Source organism: Babylonia areolata, chromosome 5 (genome assembly GCF_041734735.1).
Source record: "Babylonia areolata isolate BAREFJ2019XMU chromosome 5, ASM4173473v1, whole genome shotgun sequence".
Classification (NCBI taxonomy): domain Eukaryota; kingdom Metazoa; phylum Mollusca; class Gastropoda; order Neogastropoda; family Buccinidae; genus Babylonia; species Babylonia areolata.
The window spans coordinates 8,683,329-8,699,736 of NC_134880.1; the positions used below are offsets into that span (position 1 = coordinate 8,683,329).

At 44.5% G+C, this 16,408-nt stretch overlaps 1 protein-coding gene across 1 annotated transcript in view; it reads right to left on the reverse strand.

The window, feature by feature from the left end:
• The window catches only part of LOC143281913 (putative molluscan insulin-related peptide(s) receptor), an 81,464-nt gene that overhangs the window by 24,098 nt on the left and 40,958 nt on the right, over positions 1-16,408 (reverse strand). Inside the window, exons 6-11 of the mRNA XM_076587209.1 lie at positions 13,840-13,987; positions 10,111-10,319; positions 8,902-9,028; positions 6,671-6,724; positions 3,197-3,366; positions 8-178 (exon numbers count right to left, since the gene is read on the reverse strand). Coding sequence (XP_076443324.1) covers positions 8-178; positions 3,197-3,366; positions 6,671-6,724; positions 8,902-9,028; positions 10,111-10,319; positions 13,840-13,987 — 879 coding nt within the window. The remainder of the gene's footprint in view (positions 1-7; positions 179-3,196; positions 3,367-6,670; positions 6,725-8,901; positions 9,029-10,110; positions 10,320-13,839; positions 13,988-16,408) is intronic.

Sequence of the window (16,408 nt, forward strand, 5' to 3'; positions counted from 1 at the left end):
AACTCACGGTTCTTGCAGTAGTCACGCTGATCAAAGGGCTCCTGGTCCAACACCTGCAGCTGCCAGTAGACATAGTAGTGGGTGACGTTGCCATTGGGAACCTTGGGGGGGTTCCATGTCACCAGCAGCTCCCCGGGCTGCTCCGCCACAGCTCGCAGGTTGGTGGGGCTGGTCGGGACTGACAACAGGGAGAGACAGCTTTCAGTTTGGGACTGACAACAGGGAGAGACAGCTTTCAGTTTGGGACTGACAACAGGGAGACAGAGCTTTCAGTTTGGGACTGACAACAGGGAGAGACAGCTTTCAGTTTGGGACTGACGACAGGGAGAGACAGCTTTCAGTTTGGGACTGACAACAGGGAGAGACAGCTTTCAGTTTGGGACTGACGACAGGGAGAGACAGCTTTCAGTTTGGGACTGACGACAGGGAGAGACAGCTTTCAGTTTGGGACTGACAACAGGGAGACAGAGCTTTCAGTTTGGGACTGACAACAGGGAGACAGAGCTTTCAGAAAGCTTTCAGTCTGAGACTGACGACAGGAAGACAGAGCTTTCAGAGAGCTTTCAGTCTGAGACTGACGACATGGAGAGACAGCTTTCAGTCTGAGACTGACGACAGGGAGACAGAGCTTTCAGAGAGCTTTCAGTTTGGGACTGACAACAGGGAGAGACAGCTTTAAGAGAGCTTTCAGCTTAGGACTGATAACAGGGAGAGACAGCTTTCAGTTTGGGACTGACGACAGGGAGACAGAGCTTTCAGTATGGGACTGATAACAGGGAGAGACAGCTTTCAGTATGGGACTGACGACAGGGAGAGACAGCTTTCAGTTTGGGACTGATAACAGGGAGAGACAGCTTTCAGAGAGCTTTCAGTTTAGGACTGACAAGGAGAGAGAGCTTTCAGTTTGGGACTGACATCGGAGACAGAGCTTTCAGTTTGGGACTGACGACAGGGAGACAGAGCTTTCAGTTTGGGACTGACGACAGAAAGAGAGAGCTTTCAGTTTGGGACTGACAACAGGGAGAGACAGATTTCAGAGAGCTTTCAGTTTAGGACTGACAAGGAGAGAGAGCTTTCAGTTTGGGACTGACATCGGAGACAGAGCTTTCAGAGAGCTTTCAGGGACTGACAACAGGAAGAGAAAGCTTTCAGTTTGAGACCAACAACAGGGAGAGAGAAGTTTTGAGGGACTGACAACAGGGAGAGAGAGCTTTCAGGGACTGATGCCAGGACTGGTGGTGAAGATGAGGATGTCGGAGGTGGCCTGGCTGGCTGCCCTGTCCCCAACACAACACCAAAACACCCCACCACAACACAACCCCACACAACACCCCACCCCACCCCACTACAACTCCACCACCCCCAACCCCCTGACACCCCAGCCCACTGGTGGAGATGAGGACGTCAGAGATGCCCTGTCCCCAACACCACACAACACAACCACCACCCACCACCACCAACCCCGACACAACACAATACCCCACCACACCACACCAAACAAAATAACAACACCACACCCCACCCCAAACACATCACACCCCTCTTTCAGTCAGAACTGGTAGTTAAGATCAAGGTGTTGGAGACGGCCTAGCTGGTTGCCCTGTCCCCAACACAACACCCTAACACCCCACCATACCCCAACACAATCCCCCACCATACCCGAACTAACACCCCACCCCACCCCAACACAACCCCCCCCCCCCACCATACCCCAACACAACTCCCCACCATACCCGAACTAACACCCCATCCCACCCCAACACAACCCCCCACCATACCCCAACACAAACCCCCCCCCCCATACCCCCACCATACCCCAACACAATCCCCCACCATACCCGAACTAACACCCCATCCCACCCCAACACAACCCCCCACCATACCCCACCACAACCCCCCACCATACCCCAACACAACCCCCCACCATACCCGCACCATACCCCCAACACAACCCCCCACCATACCCCCAACACAACCCCCCACCATAACCCTCAACACAACCCCCCACCATACCCCAACACAACCCCCCACCATACCCCAACACAACCCCCCACCATACCCCCAACACAAACCCCCACCATACCCCAACACAACCCCCCACCATAACCCCAACACAACCCCCCACCATACCCCCACCATAACCCAACACAACCCCCCACCATACCCCCAACACAAACCCCCACCATACCCCAACACAACCCCCCACCATACCCCCAACACAACCCCCCACCATACCCCCACCATAACCCAACACAACCCCCCACCATAACCCCCAACACAACCCCCCACCATACCCCCACCATAACCCAACACAACCCCCCACCATACCCCCAACACAACCCCCCACCATACCCCCACCATAACCCAACACAACCCCCCACCATAACCCCCAACACAACCCCCCACCATACCCCCACCATAACCCAACACAACCCCCCACCATACCCCCACCATAACCCAACACAACCCCCCACCATAACCCCCAACACAACCCCCCCCCATACCCCCACCATAACCCAACACAACCCCCCACCATACCCCCACCATAACCCTCAACACAACCCCCCACCATAACCCTCAACACAACCCCACACCATACCCCAACACAACCCCCCACCATAACCCAACACAACCCCACACCATACCCCAACACAACCCCCCACCATACCCCCACCATAACCCAACACAACCCCCCACCATAACCCTCAACACAACCCCCCACCATACCCCCACACAACCCCCCACCATAACCCCCAACACAACCCCCCACCATACCCCAACACAACCCCCCACCATACCCCCACCATAACCCAACACAACCCCCCACCATACCCCAACACAACCCCCCACCATAACCCAACACAACCCCCCACCATAACCCAACACAACCCCCCACCATAACCCTCAACACAACCCCCCACCATAACCCTCAACACAACCCCCCACCATACCCCCAACACAACCCCCCACCATACCCCCCACCATACCCCAACACAACCCCCCACCATACCCCCACCATACCCCAACACAACCCCCCACCATACCCCAACACAACCCCCCACCATACCCCAACACAACCCCCCACCATAACCCAACACAACCCCCCACCATACCCCAACACAACCCCCCACCATACCCCCTCCATACCCTCAACACAAGCCCCCCACCCGGCCACACCACACCCCACCCCACTCACAGTCAGGACTGGTGGTGAAGATGAGGATGTCGGAGATGGCCTGGCTGTTTGCCGTGGACAGCATGACGGCCTCCACATAGGCAGCGTACTTGGTCCAGGGCTTCAGGTTGGGGATCAGCGCCACGTTCACGTCCGTGAAGTCGTCAGGGCCCGTCTCCAGTGTCTTCCAGCTGACACGCACACGCGGACGCACACAGAAGCACACACACACACAGACATACACACACACAGAAGCACGCACACACAGAAACACACATACACACACACACACCGGCATGCATGCACAGACATACACACATACATATCATACCAACACACACATCACACACACACACAGAGGCACTCATTGCACGCACACACACACACACAGAAGCATGCACACACACACACACACACAGAAGCGCACACACACACACACGCACACAATTTGTAAAATCACGTCATGGTGAGTGAGTGGAGGAGGAATGGAAAGGGTGGTGTCTCGGTCAACAGTTATAACATCTTCTTTCCCTTTTCTGCTATATCTGGGTAAGACCACATGGATCCAGTTTTCATGACAATAGGTTTACCATATGGAGAAGTGTGTGTGTGTGTGTGTGTGTGTGTGTGTGTGTGTGTGTGTGTGTGTGTGTGTGTGTGTGTGTGTGTGTGTGTGAGTGTGAGTGTGTGTGTGTCGGTGTATATGACTGGTTGTGCAAAGTTAGAATCAGTGAGAAAGTATGTGAGTAAGCAATTCTATAAAGTGAAGTTCATGCGAGTGTGAAAGCGAGCATGTTAGTGAACGATTGTGTAAACCATAGGAGTTGGTTGTCAAATGAGCATGTGAGTGACAATGAAAAAAAAAAAGGAAGCAGTTCGAAGTGCGAGTTAAAAATTGAGTCAGCGACTGTATGAAAGAAATGTGAGTGTGAAGACACGAGTGGAGAAGTCAAACAGGCAAGCCAATTAACATTTCCAGAACAATTTCATCCATCAGGCAAGTCAGTCAGCATTTCCAGAACAATCATTTCAATCATCAGGCAGGTCAGTCAGCGTTTCCAGAACAATCATTTCAATCATCAGGCAAGTCAGTCAGCGTTTCCAGAACAATCATTTCAATCATCAGGCAAAATCAGTCAGCGTTTCCAGAACAATCATTTCAATCATCAGGCAAGTCAGTCAGCGTTTCCAGAACAATCATTTCAATCATCATGCAAAATCAGTCAGCATTTCCAGAACAATCATTTCAATCATCAGGCAAGTCAGTCAGCGTTTCCAGAACAATCATTTCAATCATCAGGCAAGTCAGTCAGCGTTTCCAGAACAATCATTTCAATCATCAGGCAAGTCAGTCAGCGTTTCCAGAACAATCATTTCAATCATCAGGCAAAATCAGTCAGTGTTTCCAGAACAATCATTTCAATCATCAGGCAAGTCAGTCAGCGTTTCCAGAACAATCATTTCAATCATCAGGCAAAATCAGTCAGCGTTTCCAGAACAATCATTTCAATCATCAGGCAAGTCAGTCAGCGTTTCCAGGACAATCGTTTTCATCATTAGGTAAACTCAGTCAGTGTTTCCAGAGCAATCATTTTAGTCATCAGGCAAGTCAGTCAGTTTCCAGAACAATCGTTTTAGTCATCAGGTAACTCAGTCAGCGTTTCCAGAACAATCGTTTTAGTCGTCGGGCAAGTCAGTCAGTTTCCAGAACAATCGTTTTAGTCGTCGGGCAAGTCAGTCAGTTTCCAGAACAATCGTTTTAGTCGTCGGGTAACTCAGTCAGCGTTTCCAGAACAATCGTTTTAGTCATCGGGCAAACTCAGTCAGCATTTCCAGAACAATCGTTTTAGTCATCAGGAAAAGTCAGTCATGTCCATGCCTCCAACATCCACAGAACCGACACATGCATCAAACAGTTGAAATCTGTTCACGGCCATTCATTGCTATTCAGAGAAAGCTTTGGCTGTTGTTTGTTGCTGTTTTTTTCTAAATTTTCATTATCAACACTTCATATCACAATTCCAAGGTTCATTACTGAACTGTCAGTCACACACACACACACACACACACACACACACACACACATGCATTGCATGCATCACATGCACAACAAGCATACTTACAGCATACACACACACACACATGCATGCACATTCAAAGTTTGCAGAAACTGATTTTCGGTCTTGGAGCAAATTCTTTTTAGGTAAATACTTTTTACTTAATTCAGAAAGTTCTGGGCATTCGATAATGAAATGAAACTTCTTTCCAATAACTCAAATACTGCATTCCCCGACAGATTTGAAACTTACATGGACTGCCATTTCACCTCCGGAACTCAATCTGCGATTAATGCATCTAAATTTGAGAAACTAGTAATGTACACATGTCTTGTACATTTGAATAGAAATTAACAAAAGTAAAAATGAAATAATTTGCAGACGGGCGCAATAGCCGAGTGGTTAAAGCGTTGGACTGTCAATCTGAGGGTCCCGGGTTTGAATCACGGTGACGGCGCCTGGTGGGTGAAGGGTGGAGATTTTTACCATCTCCCAGGTCAACATATGTGCAGACCTGCTAGTGCCTGAACCCCCTTCGTGTGTATATGCAAGCAGAAGATCATATACGCACGTTAAAGATCCTGTAATCCATGTCAGCGTTCGGTAGCTTATGGAAACAAGAACATACCCAGCATGCACACCCCCGAAAACGGAGTATGGCTGCCTACATGGCGGGGTAAAAGCGGTCATACATGTAGAAGCCCACTCGTGTGCATACGAGTGAACGCAGAAGAAGAAGAAGAAACCATTTGCAACTCTTCTCCAATGCTTTTCTGCCGATACCTCGAAAATGTCTTTCGATACCTCATTAACTCTTTCATTGCCAAGTTTCTGTGTGAAAAACACTCTCCAGCTCTCAGTCACAGGCTTCAGTCAAATCAACACAGTGGATTTAATCACTTCAAGCTTGGTCCGGGGATGAAGGCTGGTCATTGCTCAGCTGGGCAGGAAACTGGCTGCAGCTGTCAAGTTTTGTTACAGTGTGAAAAACAGTCCTTTTGGCTTGATGTCGACGAAAGTCACCCGTGGCAGTGCACTGCCCAGTCAACCTAAAGTCACCTATGGCAGCTAAAGAGTTAACAATTCTACACACACAACTCTAACCACCAAATAACTGTGAATCCAGGACACATTCATAGCCTGCTTCTACTGAAAGCTGTTCACTGGTCTCTGCCTAGCCGGGAAAGCAAACACCATTTGCATTTATACTCAACAGCATATTGACTATTTTTCTGGGTCAAGTCATACCAAACCAAAGCCAAAGTGGATCATTCTCATTTTAAATGAAACACAAACGGGGTAGATTCCAGTGTCACTGAAAAATCAAATAAGACCTTCTATTTTTCTGCATGATCTAAATGATGAGTTTCAACCCCCTCTCGCCCACCCCCCTAACGCACACACAGAATACCACAATATGTGCACATCATGTACTCACATATTTTCTGAACAGGCGTCTCTCCCTTGGTATATGCTGACAGAATCTGATGTTCTGCAACACCGAAACAAAACGATACAATTCAAATCAGTTCAGTTCAGTTACTCAAGGAAGCGACACTGCATTCAGACGAATCCACATATGCGACACCACATCCGCTAAGCAGATGCCTGACCAGCAGCGTATCCCAACATTCTTAGTCAGGCTTTGTGGGAGAAAAAAAGCATAAACAAATAAATGGATATATAATTAATTGATGAATAATTAATCAATCAATCAAACTAATTCTTTCTCTTTTTTTTTTTTAAATCTAGAAATAAAATAAATAAATTTAAATCAACACCTGAAAAAGGAGGAGTTTGTATTATACTCCATGTTTGGTGTTAAATATACTTACCATGTCAAACTGATGCAAACTAGGCCTATTGGTTTGCTCTGCTTGGCCAAATTTCGCGCGGCTAACAGTGAAAAGACGGGCCCACCGCTCTCAGCCAATCAAACGCCTCTAAAAACTATAAGCGCTTAATCATTCCTTTGGCCAAGGCTCTCCACGCCATCTTGTCAGGTTTACGCTCTGTCTCGTCTTACGCTTTTTTCGGCTGTTCAGCGTATCCTTTTGGCCTTATTTTGTTGCATGCGGCTTGTGTTTATTGTATTCTTACATTCTGTGTACTCGATTCGACTCGGCACCCTCGATTCAAAACTATGTATCACCTCGGGATAAACATGTCATATCGAAGGCAACAGTTGATCAACACATGAAAGAACCCTGCACAGTAAAACAGCCGATGGAAACAAAGAGCACGTTATCCAACCAGCCAGCTGGAAACAAACCAGTAGTAACAGGCTCTCCCAGGGGAGAGCAGCCTGAAGTTCACTCACACAGATGTTTCTGTTGTGACAAAGAGTAATGTAACACAACACAATAGGATACAGTAGAAAACAATATAACACAATACAAAATACAATATACCAGAACACAATGCAACACAACACACCACAACGCTACAAAATCGCTTTTTTTTTTTCCATTCTTTTTTTTTTTTCTGTCGGCATATTCATTGCGATGTTATCTTACGTGCATCGACTGTCCTTTGCCTATTTTTTTCCCTATTTTTTCTGGTTTTTTTCCATTCAGAACTGATTTAAATATGATTAACAACAAGGCCGATTTCTAACCCATGAATATGCGTATCATTCAATCTGAAAACAAAAAAAACACAAAGAGTGATTCCACTCGCAAGCAGTCGGCAAATACCAATCTTCAGAACAAACACGGTGTTTCAAGTAATGATGAACAACCAGGAGAGAAAAAAAGGGAAATCCTTGCCCTGTTTTTATTTTACATACATGAATTCAGCGTACGCAAATAACTCTCTAGATATATTCCAAACAACCAGGATATATCACAAGTTTCAGTTTCAATTTCACTTTCTCAAGGAGGCGTCACTGCGTTCGGACAAATCCATACACGCTACACCACATCTGTTGAGCAGATGCCTGACCAGCAGCATAACCCAACGCGCTTAGTCAGGCCTTGAGTGCATGCTTACATATTTGTGTACCTATGAAAGTGGATTTCATTTTACGAAATTTCGCCAGAGGACAACACTCTCGTTGCCATGGGTTCTTTTTCAGTGCGCCAAGTGCGTGCTGCACACAGGACCTCGGTTTATCGTCTCATCCGAAAGACTAGTACCATGTCAAACTGATGCAAACTAGGCCTATCGGTTTGCTCTGCTTGGCCAAATTTCACACGGCTAACAGTGAAAAGATGAGCAGTCTTGCCCCGGTCCGCTCTCAGCCAATCAAATGCCTCTAAAAGCTATAAGCGCTGAATCATTCCTTTGGCCTAGGCTCTCCACGCCATCTTGTCAGGTTTACGCTCTGTCTCGTCTTACACTTTTTTTGGCTATTAAGCGTATTCATTTGACCTTATTTTGCTGCATGCGGCTTTTTTTCTTACATTCTGTGTACTCAATTCGACTCGGCACCCTCGATTCGTTCGTTTTTCTCTACCTCTAAGTCGATCCTGTCTTTCCTTTCGTTATGCACATCTACAAAAGAACATCTCCGCCAAAATAAGGAACTTCTATTTTAAGAGATCAGACCCCCCCCCCCCCCCCCTCCTAGACCCCCCCCTCCTCTCTACAAGTGACAGAATAATCAAAACGATGATTGTGGTCGCTAACGAGGAAGAGGAAGAGGAAGAAAACACGGCTGCCACTTACACCTCCCTGTAGTTGATGATGTAGGTGAGGATCTGACGCTCGTCTGACGACTTGACCCTGGGCCAGTCCAGGATGACCACGTTTCGCAGGATGCGGCGGATGCTAAGGTTCAGCTTGGTGACTGTGCCTGGTCATCAACACGCCATCCAACACAGCAGTCAGTCACTGTTCAAAGTTCTGCTTGATCTTTTTTTTTGGGGGGGGGGGGTTGGTTCTTTTGTTTTTTTGTTGTTGTTGTTTTCTTTTTTGTTGTTTTTCTCTTTACTTTTTTCCCCATATACTGAACTGATGATTGTTTATTTATGTTTATTGTTTATTTATGTGTGCATGTGTGTCCTGCAGGTCTTCTGTTCCCAGAGGTCCATGGCGTTTGTTTATATGGTGGTATTCTTGGTGCTGTCATGATTGTGCAGCAGAGCGCGCGCTCCATTGTGATTGATTGATTGATATGGATATTTATATAGCGCCTATCCTCAGTCGGAGACCAAGCTCTTAAGCGCTTTACACACACGGAGTCATTTACACAACAGGCTGCCTACCTGTGTGACATTTTTACCTTCTCGTTTTTTGCTCTTTTTTTTTCTTTTTCTTTTCTCGTTTTTTTTTTCTTCTTCTTCCTTTTCCCCACTTTTTTCTCTTCTTCAATGTGTGGTTGCACGTCTCGAGGATGTGGGTCCTGTTTTTTCCTGATTGTGTTTCCATGTACCTAAATCGGGTTTCTCGGATTAAACCATTTTGAACCTTTTTGCTAATCAGTCACTGTTCCAAGTTCTGTTCATCCATCAGTCACTGTTTCAAATTCTGTCCATCAGTCACTGTTTCAAATTCTGTCCATCAGTCACTGTTTCAACTTCTGTTCATCAGTCACAGTTCAAACATATTCTGTCAGTCAGTCACTGTTTAATCATGTTCTGACAATCCGTCACCGTTCAGTCAGGTTTGGGTTTTTTTTTCCACAACATCAGTTTGATAAACAGCACAAAAGGCAAAGCCTTGGTGACTCACTCAACATTCCTACACAATTCACACAGACACAGACACACACACAGAGGTAGGCAGCCTGCTGTCAAATGACCCCAAGTTTGTGAAGCGCTTAGAGCTTGGTCTCTGACCGAGGATAGGCGCTATATAAATATCCAAATCAAATATCAAATATCACACACACACAAACACACCTGACATGCCCCCCCCACACCCCCACACACTCACAGGGCACCAAGTCTCCGTTGGTAGTGGGGCTCAAGTCCTCGGGGGTGGTGGTCAGCCCCAGGTGATCCACCAGGTCGTGGATCTTGTGCGGACACAGCTTGCGGTTGCCGTGGAACTTGACCTTGCCCTTGCGGATCTGGAGGTTCTTGGTCACCTCGTCCGTGAACAGCTCCTGGAGGTTGCTGTTGTCCCGCACAATCAGGCTGGCTCTGGCGACAAGGCAACAGGGGGAGTTAATCATAATAATAATAGTAAGGATTAATATACAGCGCTGAATCTTGTGCAGGCAACTGGGGGAATCAATAATAATACTAATAACAATAGTTAGGATATATCTATAGTGCTGAATCTTGTGTAGAGACAAATCAAAGCACTTACACACAAGTCAATCACACGCTTGCACAACTAATTCACAAAGACAAAAAACAACAACAACAACAAAAACAACAAAAACAAGAGAGGCAAGGCCTTCAAGACTCACTTGTGATACACTTTTAAAAAAATCCAAGCTTTTTATGTATTGAGTATAATTTCAAAATGTAATGTTTAAGATGAATGAGAAAGATCAGTTTAAAGCAAATTAAGTCCCCTAGCATTAATTACAGAGTAATTTCCCTTTTTTACTATCTGCATCAAAACATTTGCAAAATAAATAAAACTTCCATGCTTAGCAAAAGAAGTTCCTGTTTGAACAAAAAAGGATAATAATGACTGCTCTTGTTGTTGGGTCAGAATATCAGATCAAAGTGCCAAGTTTGGAGAATACAAAAAATATAAATATAACAGTAAATGCAGTTTGCATATAATTAGGCTTCATTTTTTTTTTTTTTGTGCCCATTCCAGAGGTGCAATATTGTTTTAAACAAGATGACTGGAAAGAACTGAATTTTTCCTATTTTTATGCCTAATTTGGTGTCAGCTGACAAAGTATTTGCAGAGAAAATGTCAATGTTAAAGTTTACCACGGACACACAGACACACACACACACACACACACACACACACACACAGACAACCAAACACCGGGTTAAAACATAGACTCACTTTGTTTACACAAGCGAGTCAAAAAACCATATAAATACACGTAAACACAAAAGCTGGGGAAAAAGAAGACAAGGGAGAGTGTACAGGGTTCACTTTAAAGGTGACAGTTAAAACTTAAAGGTCCCAAAGCCGTTCACAGCCATCGGGGCAGCAAATTCATATCCACTGTGTCTATGACTCGGCGTAGGAAGGCGGGGCTCCTATTCTCTTTTTTTTTTTTTTCTTTTTTTTCTTTTTTTTAAGAATAAGAAGAATAAGAATAACTTTATTATCTCCAACTGGAGAAATCTGGTCAGGTGCATTATCACAACACAGACAAGTAAACAACAATGGGGAACATAAATGTAAAAGTCAACAACAGCTTTTACGAATATTACGAAGACACAAATGTAAAAAAATATCACATACACCGTTTCATACATACATCCACTCACTGCAGGTAATAACTGGTATTCTTAATGTAAAAACAGAAAGAATTAAGAAACATTATTTTGAATATAATTATAAGCATAGCCTACTATATTGCACATTGATTATAATAGACAGATAAGATAAGAATAGAGATAAACTGTGGAAAACCACAACCAGATAATCAGCACACACCCGCACCCACCCACCCCACACACGCGGTTTACTTGATTAAACAAGAGTAATAAACATATATTCTCAAATAAAAGCATTTCACATATTCGCTTTTAAAACATTGCAATTAATTATTACTTTTTTTTTTTCTTTTTTTTTAATAAGCTTCCCAAACCAATCAGGTACCCATTCACACCTGTGCAGAGCGAGGACAATCAGGGTAAAATGCCTTCACAAGGACACAGCACCATGCTGAAACGGAGCCTTGAACCCTGACCACTGGTGAACACTGGATTAGAAATCCAACACCTAACCTTCTTCTTCTTCTTCTGCGTTCACTCGTACGCACACAAGTGGGCTTTTACGTGTATGACCGTTTTTACCCCGCCATGTAGGCAGCCATACTCCGTTTTCGGGGGTGTGCATGCTGGGTATGTTCTTGTTTCCATAACCCACCGAACGCTGACATGGATTACAGGATCTTTAACGTGCGTATTTGATCTTCTGCTTGCATATACACACGAAGGGGGTTCAGGCACTAGTAGGTCTCCACATATGTTGACCTGGGAGATCGTAAAAATCCCCACCCTTTACCCACCAGGCGCCGTCACCGAACCCAGGACCCTCAGATTGACAGTCCAACGCTTTAACCACTCGGCTATTGCGCCCGTCAAACAACGCCTAACCGATTCCTCAACAGTGCAGGTTCACTTTCACAAAGGTTCACATTCCGCTTCATTAATAATCCAAGGTGTCAAGACATGCGGACTCATCTATATACACTACACAACCTTTGCCTTAAAAGAAGGAGAGGGAAAAAAAGGACTGATCAAACACCCAACGCGCTGCGCTGGTCAGTTTCAAGGAAGCGTCAAAGCGTGCAGACTGATCCATTTCCACTCCCAACACATCTGCTTTGAAAAGAAAAACTAAAAAAAAGAGCATATGCCTGACCTACGCATAAACCCAACACTCTGATCAGAGCCTTGACAGCCTTCCATAGGCTGGAATACGACGTCAGCCAAAAACGAAAACAGAATAACAAACACAGATGAGTAAATACAGCAAAACTGGGAGCACACGAAGCAAGCTGCACAATGGGTGTAGCAGCCAGACTTACAACATGAGAAGTCCCAGGTTCAAACCCCTGCCTTGTTCATTACTGATGAAGATCTTTCCCACCTACCAGGTCAGCAGACGTGCAGGTCTGCTTGTGCCTGAACCCCCTTTGTGCATGAGCATGCATATGCAGAAGATCAAATACACGCTTCAATATTCCTGTAATCCATGTCAGGGTGTGACGAGTTTTGGACAGAACACCCCTAAGACGCATACTCCCAAAAATGGATTACGGCTGTCTACATGGTGGGGTGAAAACAGTTACTCACATAACAGCCCACTCACACGTGGAAGCTGCAGACAAGGAACGCAGAAGAGGAGGAAGAGAGAGTCAGCCATCTGTTTGACAACTGCTGTTTCACACGGCACAAAATCTGAAGGTGAAACCTGCCTGAATGATGGCATTAAAACACATGGCACCCACTTTCCCCTCCGCTTTTACAACCATGCACCTCTGCGGCTGAACATGAATTATCAAAACAAGATTTCATCATTGTCTCCTGTTGCATGGAACACAACAAGGGGGAGGATGTGGGGGGTGGGGGGGGGGTGGACATGAGGGGGAAGGGAGAGAAACAGAGAGATGACTTCTTTTTTTTCCTTTTTTTTTTTGAGACACAGAAAACAACAACAAAAAAAGAATGAGAAAAAAACACACACACAAACAAATAAAACAAAACAGAAAAAAACAAACAAACCTGCCATCATTAGAAAATAAAATCCATGATAAAAACACTTCCATGTTCCTTTACAAAAGAAAACACACACACACACAGTGACACACACACACACTAAAAACACATTATAAAAAAAAACCTGCCCATCATTAAAAAAAAAACAACAAAAAAACTATGATAAAATCACTTCCGGTTTCCTTAACAAAAGAAAACACGCACACACAAAAAAAACAAAAAAAAAACACAATAACATATTTTCAGCGGCAGGTACCCCCAAGTTATGAACCTGAACCCGCCAACAACTCACTTGGTGTCCGCTTCGTTTTCCCCTCCGATGATGCGCAGACTTTTGAAGAAGTGGAGGGAGAGGAGGGCGTAGGACCGCACGATCTTGATGTAGTGGGTCACCTCCCGGATCTCCCCAAGGCTCTCCTCCAGCTCCAGCCCTATATTGCCTGTCAGGGTGTCAGCACAAACACGATGTAGCAATGATAACCAGGATATTATTAATAATGATAATAAAAATTCAAATTCAAACAAAATAAAATTATTATCATCATCATCCAATAATAATGGCAGTAATGATGACAATAAAAAATCAAATTGAAATAAAATTATCATCATCATCATTTATATAACTAATGAAGATGATAGTGATAACGATACAACTAACACCAGGCCTACTGTATTAGTGGTGATAAGATGTACCATAAAATCTGGACTATTAGCCTGCAACTTTTTCCCCAAACTTTGACCCCTGCAGCTGAAAATAACGGTGTGACTTGTTTATGGATTTTTCCCACTGTTGCGGGTTTTCCGATGATGCGTTCAGGTCAAATTAAGTTGTTGCCGTCAGTCTCCAGTCTATTTTTAGATTTACATTAGGTTTCAAAACTGGTTTTCACTCTCCATGAATTCAAAACTCACTGCAAAAATGTGCTATTGATTATCTGTTTATGTATTTTCCCTCTGAATTTACACACAGCTTTTACACACATAAAACACTCAGCTGACAGCCCTTGTTCAGGATACTTCCTTCATACCGAAAACACGACGCAATGCTTACGATGCAGCTTTCAAATTGAAGGCAATCGATCTAGCTATTGAAAAGGGAAACCGAGCTGCTGCCTATGAATTTGGAGTGAATGAATCCATGATGAATCGCTGGAGAAAGCAGAGGGGTGAACTTTCTTGTTCCAAAAAGTCGCAAAGCTGGATTCTTGAATGTAGCAGATGACAGAGAAGCCGCCAACTCCAGCCAGCAAGACTCGGATTCATCTGACAGTCAAAAAGGAGGCCGGGGTCAGTGATGCCATGGCAGAAGCAGCTGTGCTTCTGTTGTTCATTCCAACACTGAAGACGAAGCTTTCAGTGGCTTCAGTGGAAATGATGACGACAACGATGGATGAATAAATGTGACTGCTGGTAACTGTTAGTGTGTGTGTGTGTGTTAGTGTGTGTATCTTGGACGTAGCTGTATTTTTATTTTTGTGTTGCTTTGTCACTGAATTTGTAACTGAAGTAGTGCCTTGCACGCATATGACAAATTTCTATCACGGCTGTCGAGTTTCTCACTTTTTGTGATTGATTTTCAGACATTTTTGCACTTCTTTTTTTGTGCAACATGTGAGGCTTATAAACCAGTGTGGCTTGTGTATGTTTGAATGTTTGTTATGGGCACAAAAAGATTATTTTGCAGTAATCCTCCATACTTCAATAGGAGTGAAAGGATAATTAAAACTTGAAACTTGAATAACGATGTGCCCAAATTTTACGGCAGTCATACTACTACTACTGATAATAAAAAAAAATCATCATTAACCCTTTCGCTGCCAGGGAAATAAGATTTAAGTGAAATCTATTTGCCAGGGTTTTTTTCACAAAAAACGGGTATAAATTTTCAAAAAATTCTGTGCTCTTTGTTATTGGAGAAAGACCCATAAAAGTATATATTTTCTGAAAGGGAAATGAATAAAGAATACAAAACACATGATGTTTTCCCATTTTATGCATTTTAAGTGACATGCTGTTGTTTTGAAATCAGTGTTTTGTTTTTTGTCACATTTTCAACTTGTTCATTACAAACATTAGTCTGGTAATTTGCACAAAAATATCATTTTCTGGACAAATGAATATCTGCACACACAAAATCATACTAGAACAACCACAATATAAAAAAAAACTGAAAAAGAAATAGATGCATTGTGACTTCTGCAAGTGGTAATATGGATGTGAGGCCACGCCCCCTCAGTCTCCACCCCCCTCCTCTTCACCCCTCTCTCACCGTCACTTCATCAGACCGCGTTGGCTGAGTGTCAAGAAAATAGCTCATACGGTGCCCTGCTAAAAAATTCGGTGACCTGTCGTCTGCTAGAGTTGAACAGCCTGCATCACTCACTGATAGTTGTATCTTGGCCACTCTCTTGATTGCTCCCTATATTTTCTATCAAATCGTCCTATAAATGTTCACCACTGTCTTCTCCTTCGAATTTATGCTCCAATTCTTTCTGAGCATCAGCTAAAGAAAGTAATTTTGGCTGATTTAGTTCGTCACAATCGCATGCCTTGAACATGGAGTCAGTCCGACATTTTGTTGAGCGAGCGAGGAGAGGAGCCAGGCAAAGACTGCGGCCAGTAACCCAACCAAAACGTTCAAATAAAGGACTGCCTTATGACGCAGATGGTGTTTCTAGCTATGAATAGAATCCAGAAAGATTCCCCAAGCTAAAGCTACCAGCATTTTTGTCAACGAACTGAATGCAAAGCAGGGAAAAGTCAGAATATTTCGATGACGAGTTATCTCGTCATTGTGGCAGCGAAGCATACATGCTTGCCATGACGAGTTATCTCGTCATGTAGGCAGCCTAGGGGTTAAC